A 10,028-nucleotide genomic window follows, 5' to 3' on the forward strand; every position below is an offset into this window, starting at 1 on the left:
AGATACAACCATTTCAAACCTATGGGCCATTGTTCCTGAAAATGATCGAGAAGGTAAAAGCCAGGGTTATCAGATAAGCTGTTTCATCATCATTTCTCCTTCAGTGATTCTAATGTTATATAAAGGATATGCAGAACTTAAATAAATATCATTCCATCAACATATAAGTTTGTTTGACCAAAATACAGATATTTGGTGAATGATGCTATTTTATTTTCCTATTGGATAAAAAAAAAACAGTTTTCATTGTTACACTTAAAATCAAATTAAAAATTAGATTTTTGAATCATCATGGGACTTTTTTTTTTTTTACTAAAATGAAATCGTTGTCAAATAAATTATAAATTTAGAACAAATCGTACCAACTTGACACGACTTCATATGTAGAAATCGAGTCAAGTTGGCACGACTTTATCGAAATTATAAAAAAATCCAAAATTATATAAACTCTTTTCTTGAGATTTCGGTTTATAAGTCTACATAATATCTTGAATAGTGCCGCACTTGCCAATTTACACAACCCCAGTTTTTCTCCTTTTCTATTTTCATCCTTGATTATTACATTGTTTTTACTAAAATGTTTGATTTCTTAAAAAATATAAAAGAGTCAAAATTAACTAAAAAACCTAAAACTATATATATAACCATTTTGCATCTATAGACTAGTTCAAAATTTAATTTTGCTAAATCTTCTATTTTAGTTTAGTTAAGTTACAAATTTTGAACTAATAATTAATATTATTTTATTTTCCCACCAAGAAGATCACCGCAGTCGTTTTCCAAATGAACTTAGGATGGTGGGGGAGGTTATGAATTTGTATTCTATGATACTTGAAATTTAAGCTTTTATCAGTGTCAACTAGCATTATATTATTCCTTGCAATAATTTATATGAGGATCTTGTTGTTAAAATTACTTTTTTTTTTCTTCAAAAACCATAGTATCTATCTCTTTCCACACAGGCACTATAGTGCTGTTATTAAATCATGGTGCTTTTTGAATAAATGAAAGTAACTACTATCTTGTGTCATTAAGTCCACCCTATTAATCAAATCAAGATACGAATATGAACATTTATTACTACCACAGAATTACTCACTTTCTATGGCTCTCAACCATCTTCAAACTTCCTTTTCCTTTTTTCTTTCTTCACTCATAATATTCAAATAATCACTGCTACTGCAATGGGACTTCAATAGTTTTTTTTTGTCTACTTTTTTTCAGCTATGAAGTTGCAAACTTGATAACTATGGCACTATGAACCTTGGAGCATTTGTCACTATCCACAAACTAAAGTTTGGCTCTACAATTCTTGCTTATTTATCACAGCTAGGTTAATCAAACTGGTGGTTACTTGCCCTTGTCACCGGCAAGGAAGGAAATCTGAACTTACAATTAATCTTGAACACGATCATGTGCATTTGGGTGATTACTTTTTCTTTTAAGATTTTTTTTTCACCTAATGAACAAGTGTCTTGCTAGCTTTTTCTATATATATAGATATGTACAGTGAATACAATAAAATTTAAACCTAAAATCTGATATAAACTATCTAAACCGGGATTATAGTGCATTTAGATAACACACAAAAATGAATTCTACTCCAAAGAAGGTGATATCCTGAAACAAAAGAAGCAACTATGTATTGCTTTGTCTTCATCATAAAAAATAAATAATGCTATCTTATCTTGAAACTAATCCAAACACTGTGACAGATTTGAAGGGGTACCATGCTGGGACTATATTAAAACAAGGTTAAATAATGATATCAAGATACAAGTGTAACTTTATATCACATAAGGGTAAGAATATTCCAAATAAGTGACATCCAACTTAAATAAATCAATAAATATTCCAAACAACCTCGCCACTACAGCTTTTCTCCACTGGTTAGGTAATGATTACAATTAATCCTTCCAACACTACTAATTTCCTTTTGAGATTCTGGTCTTGGAGTATCATATCTCTCTCTTAGACGCTACTCCAAACTCTCCCTTCACCACTGTCCCAAAACAACAAAAATCAAGATGAGTGAAAAGGGGTATCTAGTTTTAACCAACACAGTGACAGCAACGTGACAGAAGTTTTAAAACTTCTTACATCTAGAAATCATCCATTAAAAGGAAAAAAAAAACTCAAACCAGAAAGTTAGACGGTTTGACATACAGTGAATATTTGGTTGAGGAAGACAAGTGTTCAACCTCTAAACTTTTATACCTGAATGGACTAAAATATATATGGATGTGATCAAAATACTGGGAAAATAGCCCCCAAAGAAACGTTTGGTAAAAATGATCCTTTTATGCATTAGCAGAAATATAAATTCCCTGCTTCCACAGTATATCTATCTACCATTTCCTTCACGATTCTAGCTACCTCTAACAGGCTATGCGCACTAAGATAAAAAGCTTTATCACACAAAATGTTGTGTTTCCTTCAGAGGAAACGCCATCATGTTAGCATATGCCATTTAACAGAGCATGATTAAATTCAAATGAACATTATAATCCATAGAATCTGGAAGAAATGACAAACTACCATAAGTGTACTTCTATTAATTATTTAATGCTTTTGGTCAATAATTGTTCATGCACTAACCCTGGGAATATTTCAAATCCATCACGCATTACTAACAATGCTTAAACTAATAAATCATAAAATCTGGTCAGTATTGACAACCATAAAGTTCAACACTACTAATCAGAAGTCAATAGAACCGACAAAACGAACTTCCATATGTATGTACGTATATCTTCCAATAAGATGCAAAAACCAGCCAAAAGGTGGGTAGTGCACACCATCTCTTAGACTCTTGCTTCTATTGCTATAATCATCTTTAAAACAAAACAATGAAAGATTTGTGGGTTAATAGCATTTGTTAGAATCATAACTTATAATAAAAAAAGAAGCACAATTATTACATGAACATGTTTGACCATATTTCTAAAAAATATCTCAGGTAAATACAGAATTTTGACCATAACATAGAAATTCATTTTATTGTATAAAAAATAATATTTCAGGATTATGTATACCGGACGGGCACCGGACGACCGAAGGTATTAATAGGTAATGAATAATATCAGATGATAAATACGTGGCAAAGGCAGTTACTACTTAGCATTGAACAAGTCAAAGACACGTTGAAACACGTCCATGTAATATCGGGAAACCACTATGCACGACTTGGAGACTACTAGTCACGACACATGTCTTGACAACCAACTATCCAGCCACGTAGGGGAAGGCCCAAGTCAACCTATATAAGGGACTTCTGAAATGGAGAAAATGTATGTTTTGGATATCCTAAGAGACTAAACTAATCACTAGCACTGACTTGAGTGTCGGAGTGCAATCGCAGGTACCCGCCGACCGAACGAGCTTACGCGCGAAGGAGACAAAAGTTTGAAGAATTAGGGAGTTACTAGCACGACAGCAAATTGTGTATCAACGTGGATCAACGTTACTCTGCCCTGACATCCACAAAAGAAAAGGGTAAAGAATGGAAATTATGCCACCTACTACCAATACCAAGTTCGGATTTTTCAATTCAACGAATTCGATTAAGCAATTGACCAAAGCATTGATGAGATTCTGGTTTCAAGATGAAAATGTGTAGTTGTTTCGCTCTCTTTGTCTTCGTTTACTGTTTTCACTTAAAACACTCAGTAGGATTATGGACCATCAAACTTCACTCCACAGCACAGCTCCTTAAGCAGAGTATCAATAGAAGCCCAGATCAGCTAAATTCTAGAGCAACAACTTTTAAGGTAACGTTAGATTGGAATTTAGACTGGAATACATTATGTTCATACAGGAACCTTGTTAACGCAGGCAAGAAAGATCACATAACTACGAGGAAGAATGAATAATACAAGAGAAGACAAATTAGAAGAAACTAGTAATTTGAATAAACTGAAAAGAAAATAATAGTTCGGCAAGAGGATAAAGTAAACAATTGAGAAGCATAATTATGTTCCTGGGGGCCATAGACAGAGATAAAGTAATTAAATGATCATGCTTCATGCAATTTTATCCCGGAGGTAAAACTCAAATTTGCGATCTTAAAATCTGTGGTCAACATGAATCTTAACATAACATCCGTTTTGCACGATAATCAACATTGTTAAAAATATACGCTTTTATTTATTTTTTCTCAATTTCGTAGATTTTATTTTCTGATTGGAGATTAAAATTCTGATTCGCCATTATTGAAAACATAATGGATTGCACTGACAATCAGAGTATTGAATTTTTTGGTCCGTGTGTAACATCATGAATAACAATAATATTACAAAAGCCAATAAGGTGTGTCACTGCTAACATCAGACCAGATTTTAATAGCTACCCATACCCATTTTCACATGGAAATAGTATACACGAATGAATGCTAGTGAAGAAAATGAAGGAAAAAAAATAGGCGAGTGAGACACAAATCACAAATATAGTGTTAGAACCGTATGATGGCTGTAACAGATATTCGATTCATCCAAACAAACAGATTCCTATATTGATTACAGACTCCACAAATACTAATCTTCGAAGTAGCTTCATATGATATTATAGTGGTAACAAATTAACACAAGACCAAGAAAAATTCTTACGGGACTCGAAAACATAAAAACAACAGCTGAAGGGCGTGAAAGGGCGTTAAACCACCAATCTCAGGGAATTTAGTCATCTTCCTTTTTTCCCCACTCCGGATCCAGCAATAAAGCTTTGATTAGACAAAAGGCAGTCCCAGATACCCTAAGTCCTGCTTTTGGACTTCTCCATGGCCCTGGGAGCTGAGGCAGAAAAACTCCACTTAAGCAAACCGAGGCATATTAATTTGGAGTTATAAGGTAAACAGTATTATTACTGTGATTAATATTTAAATTGACATTAGCTGACGAGATAGATCATGCTGTGGAACATCAAGGTTATGATAGTCTTAAACAAAAGGTTCTTTAAACAATCCCGTGACAACAGAAATGATCCAACTACTAAAATGTAATTGTTTTTGTAGTAAAGTTGCAGATAAAAATTCCTTTTAAAACTGCACCCAAATATCAAATATATATTGACTTGCAGCATTTACATTAACAGTTAATAGATCAAAGACCAAATTTTACAGTGACAACCACACGAAATTTTGGATATATAAATGATTCAAATATTCCAGGAAATAGCATATACTGAGGTTTGTCTAGATTCAAGTGACCTCATAAAGAACATATTAGGATCATAATCTGCAGCAGGTATAGTTCACAGGCATGATGTCTGTCTCAAATTAAGTAGGTCACAATTCCACACTGGGTATAGTGAGTGACGGTAAAATGAATCATTGATGAGAATACATACCTAAGCCAATGGCATCAGAACCCTTCATAATTTTCAGCCTTTTGCAAGTATCAATGAACATTCTGCAACAAATGTAGAAATGCAGTTGAGTGGAAAAGGGATGTAAACCAGTTGGGAAAAGCAAAAATCTTATTCCATTAGTCAGTTAATTTCTTGGTACAAACACTGACGAATTTGCACCAAGACCTGATGTCTACACAGACAAGAAAATTAACACACCAGCAGGTTATTTAGTGGAATTAACCGTAAAAATCATATTCAGCAGAAAAAACCCAAGCCATAATCAAATTCTTTAGATTGATACTATTGTACAAATCTATATCATACATGAAAAATGGGAAAATAATAGAAACGGTGCTAGAAAAGATAAAAATAAATCCCTGCAGACTAAACAAGAAGTATACATATGCTTCATCCCTTCCCAAAGGCCCCCGTACCCTGAATTAACCATTACAAACCCCTACTCTCCCGTCACACTCATTAGCCACTGCCACTTACGCATTCTGTTAAGAAGCAAGCAATCTCTTCATTATCCCCAATTCTATCCTTCCTTACCATGTGCTAAACTTCAGTTTCCAACCTCATATCATATCTATAGCAAACAACTCAGTAGCAGACTAGCAGTACGCTACATTCTATTAACTATATTTATATCTGTTAAACTAGCTGAAATTTGACTACAAATAGATAAATATGGTGCATGCTAAATGACTCACATCAGACTACACGTTCGTTTCTGCAAAGAAAAATGTTTCGAGAACATCCCAATGAGTCGATGCCCATGTACACGTAGAGAGAAGTAATAAGTTCAATCACACGACAAAAGCAAAATGGGGATGCCAATATAACTACATTCTTCTTCGGAAAAGGACTTTAGCCAGTTAAATGAGTGTTGCTGTATTCAAGCTATGCATCATTTTATATTTCAGCCCATATTTGTCAAAACAGCATATTTCGCATTTAAAATATGCTAATGCACAAACTAGTTGTTTACCATAAACTCTCAGTTGCCATGCCAATCAATTGCACATTAAAGGAATTTGGCTGTTATTTCATACAAATTACAACTATTTTGTATCCTTAATATTCTCTAATGGATACTCTGTCCTAAAATTAGAAGAATTCGTCTGAAGAAAAAATTTGGTAATTAATTCTTGCACCTAACCTTTTATTGTTGTGAATCAAATTAAGTTGGTTATCCTTCTAGATGATTGTAAAGTAAGCAAGATTCAGGAATTCCTAATAAAACGTGACTTCCGGTCTTTTCAAAATACTGGAAAAAATAATGTCAGCATAGATGTTGCATGATTTGAACAAGCATGCGATTGATCACTAGAGTCAGCGTTCAAGGCATAAACACAAGCAATTGATCATCTACACCAAAAATAGACCTGGATGTAGGACTCCTGATCTAATTTTTTTATCTCCTCAACCACTAGTAACCAAAATGATCTCCAATTAATTCGTTAATTTCCAAATTGTTTGACACTTGGCAATTGGCAAGAAATTACATATGTGCCAATTAATAACTCTTACCATTTACACCCTTTTTATGTTGTATAATTGCTAAATCACCTAACAATATAATCAAAGAAACAACTATAATTACTATAACTGGAAAATATATGAGAAAATAAAAATGACAAAGCTTGTGAAGCATTTAAATGTACTTACTCCCACGGTACATCCCCCACAAGCATCCAGTCTCCATCTTTATCTTCATAAGTGAGGACATACTCTGAACCGTGCAGAAGGTCCCTCAGCTTACTCTCACTCAACATTTCTCTTCCTGGAGCTCCATGGGAGCCACACTGACCTGATTGTAAACAAGTCCCAAAGACACATTCCAGAACAAAATTAAAATAACCATCAAATAATTTTTAAAACAAATCATCAGTTAAAACAATTTACCGCTATGTAAATAGACTGTAAAAGCTCACCTAAGGTAAAACAGCTGAACATCTTCTCAAGTGCAGAAGATAGCTCCTGATATGTTGTATAACTTCTTAGATCTACCTTCCTAAGATAGGGAGCACCATCCATGCTGACCTTCACAAAGAGTGCGCCAACACCTGGTTTTCCATCTACTTCATCATTGTTCTTGTTGGATGTGGTGGCCATGGAGTTTTTCCTAAATGATCTTATAGGAGGCCAACCGACAACCTGTGCCCTGTCACAACGGATTTTATGTAATTAGCATACCTAGAAACACAAGGAAAATCCCATTTAAGGAGTTCCTTTGTCCAACTTCAAAAATCTCGTGAAAATTGTGGTTCCTTGAGCTGATAGATTCCACTTACTTAGATGCCGGTGCACTGCCACTTATAGAAGCACCTGTATGGTTATGACCGGTTCCATTATTAGCTGAACAAGGCCGTTCTTGCAACTTGCTAGGCATTTCTTTCATTGCAGAAGGCTGAGCACCAGAAGGCCTAGGTGATAGCATTGCAGTCATTCCCTGCACGAAAGATAGTGACAGCTAATCTCAGACACAGCAAAAAATAAACATTTCTCACAATATTAAGAACGTCAAGCATCTCTTCTAACCTGAGAAAACGCATCCATGGTATCAGCAAAACCTCTCTTGTTGCCGGAAACAACAGTTTTCTGGGACGACAAGAAAATCCCGTCTTTGGTAGGACCCAAAGGGAACAGTGGCTTTTCGTCAATCTTTGCTGAGCTTAAAGAGAAAAGATCCGGATCCCTTTCAGGTGACTGTGATCCGGGAAGGCCCAGCCTCAACTCCGTAGCCTTCAAATTCATGTTCTCCTTTTTCTCATCACCCAAGCCTGGCACAGTAGAAGCACAGCTATCCACTGATGAGCAATCAGACAACCCTAAGTAATTCCTTTCTTTCAATCCAGCCCCATTCTGAGAGAAACAATCCAAGGACTGCGAAGAACCAGACGCTAAGGTAGACGACACCTTGCTCAGCCCGTCCTCCTCCGTTACCACCGCCGGCGGCGACATCACACTCCAAACACAATCAAAGCAAACTGCCACAAACAGAAACAGTAAAAGTCAAATCCATCGTTCACTTCAAATTACCAGCAGCACAAAAGGCCCCATGCTAATAACAAAACACCATTTAAAAGAAAAACACGCTTCAGCATGATGAAAAAGGGTTCAATCATAACGATCACGCCATTAACTAGCAACTCAAGCAACAACTAATCACAGTGAGAAATAACAAAAATAAAAATAAATAATTGGCATGCATGCGTTTTACTATTGCAGAGTTAAGCATAAAAAAAATAGTTAATCATAACAGAATCACAACATTAAGACACAAACAACCTTGGGAGTTAGTTATTGACTGAAGACTTATCAAAATAGCACACCCTACTCCTTTCCTATTTATTGTTCACACTTCTTCACAACCTCAACTTCTTAAGCAAATAAGTAAATATAAAGCTGCAGAAGCTAAATAGATCCGTGGTCGAGCAAATTCCTCTGCAGTTTTTTCCATAAAAATAAACGAAACAAAAAAAAAAAGGAGTACATTCTACCTGAAAGTGCTGATATAGAAAATCGTTGAAGAAATATTTGAAGAAAGAGGAACAGTTGGGAGTAGGAGGAGAGAATTTGAAGAAGTACGCACCTAAGGAAGCGAGTTTTGGTAGATCAGAGACAGAAGAAAAACCGATACTGATTTTGTGGAAATTTTTCGCAAGTAAATGCAAAAGCGAGAAAGTGAAGCAGAGAGAGAAAGTTTAAGGGCCTTCCATAAGCAGAAAGAAACAAAAGCTTTTGGGGAGATATGAGTGGAGAAGCACAATGAATGAAAGTCTTAAGACGGAAAAACCAAACAAAAGCGATTAAACGCAATTATAGTACTGAGGGGCAAAACGGAGAATAAATGGCGGAAGCTGTGTCGTTTTGTTAGTTGGATAACAATGATATGGAGTCCGGATTTTGCGTTGGACGGATGCGATGCATTCTGACGGAGAAATCAAAACCGTCCATTCCCTCACTATATGGAGACACGAAATTAAATATCTCGTCGCTGTTAACAGGTGCTACAACGTTCCGCTTCGGAATTCAGAAATGTCGCATTTACCCTTGTGTGCTTTCTGAACAAAAACGTATCAATAACTCGTTGACACATGGCACTACAGTTTTGTACTGTGATTAAACTGGGTGGAGATAAATAGTTATGAATGAACTTTTAATACCAAAGTCAACAAGGTTCTGATTGAACTCTCACAAATTTAAATTTAGCGTCAAAATGGATCTTTTTATTAAGTTTTTTATGCATTTTTTAACTTAAAACATTGTGTATTACAAATTGTTAAGAAATTACAGAAGAAGAGAAAAAATATAATTAACTCGTTTGATAACCATCAAATGATAGTGCTGTCTTTTTCGTTGAAAAAAACATGTGAGCGTGGAATGTTTAATTAGACGCAGTACACAAGATAAGAAGGGTGCGAAAAAATAAAACTATATATGAATGCAAGCATAAATTGTCAATAAAGTCGTATTAGTATTAATTGTCTCTAATAGATTTGGATAGGGTTGGCTTTTTAAAAAACATTTTATTGAAAAACACATTTATTTTTAATCGGAAATATAGTACTCAGTAGAAAAGTAAAAGAAGTACTAAATCAAATATGACATAAGTGGTGATGAATTATTTGCGCAAATAAGATTAGGTAGGGCAAAAGAAAAGAGAAAGAAGAATA

The 10,028-nt window shown here is 34.9% G+C and overlaps 1 protein-coding gene across 4 annotated transcripts; it reads right to left on the reverse strand.

The window, feature by feature from the left end:
* Positions 1–4,425: 4,425 nt before the first annotated feature.
* On the reverse strand, positions 4,426–9,328 carry LOC137811278 (auxin-responsive protein IAA8). Of its 4 annotated transcripts, none has more exons than XR_011081043.1 (8): positions 8,945–9,169; positions 7,891–8,339; positions 7,644–7,801; positions 7,284–7,513; positions 7,018–7,159; positions 6,880–6,918; positions 5,344–5,405; positions 4,426–4,787 (listed from the first exon to the last, which is right to left on the reverse strand). XR_011081043.1 is itself a non-coding variant. In XM_068612960.1 (7 exons), exons 2-7 carry the CDS (start codon positions 8,311–8,313, stop codon positions 4,750–4,752), a joined length of 1,053 nt encoding a protein of 350 aa, XP_068469061.1. In that variant the 5' UTR covers positions 8,314–8,339; positions 8,945–9,328; the 3' UTR covers positions 4,426–4,749. The 4 variants fall into 4 exon arrangements, 2 of the variants coding, with proteins under 2 accessions (XP_068469061.1, XP_068469062.1); XR_011081044.1 differs by having other exon boundaries at positions 8,853–9,109; XM_068612960.1 differs by lacking the exon at positions 6,880–6,918 and having other exon boundaries at positions 8,945–9,328.
* Between the last annotated feature and the right edge of the window lie 700 nt (positions 9,329–10,028).

This window comes from Phaseolus vulgaris, chromosome 2 (assembly GCF_000499845.2).
Source record: "Phaseolus vulgaris cultivar G19833 chromosome 2, P. vulgaris v2.0, whole genome shotgun sequence".
NCBI lineage: Eukaryota > Viridiplantae > Streptophyta > Magnoliopsida > Fabales > Fabaceae > Phaseolus > Phaseolus vulgaris.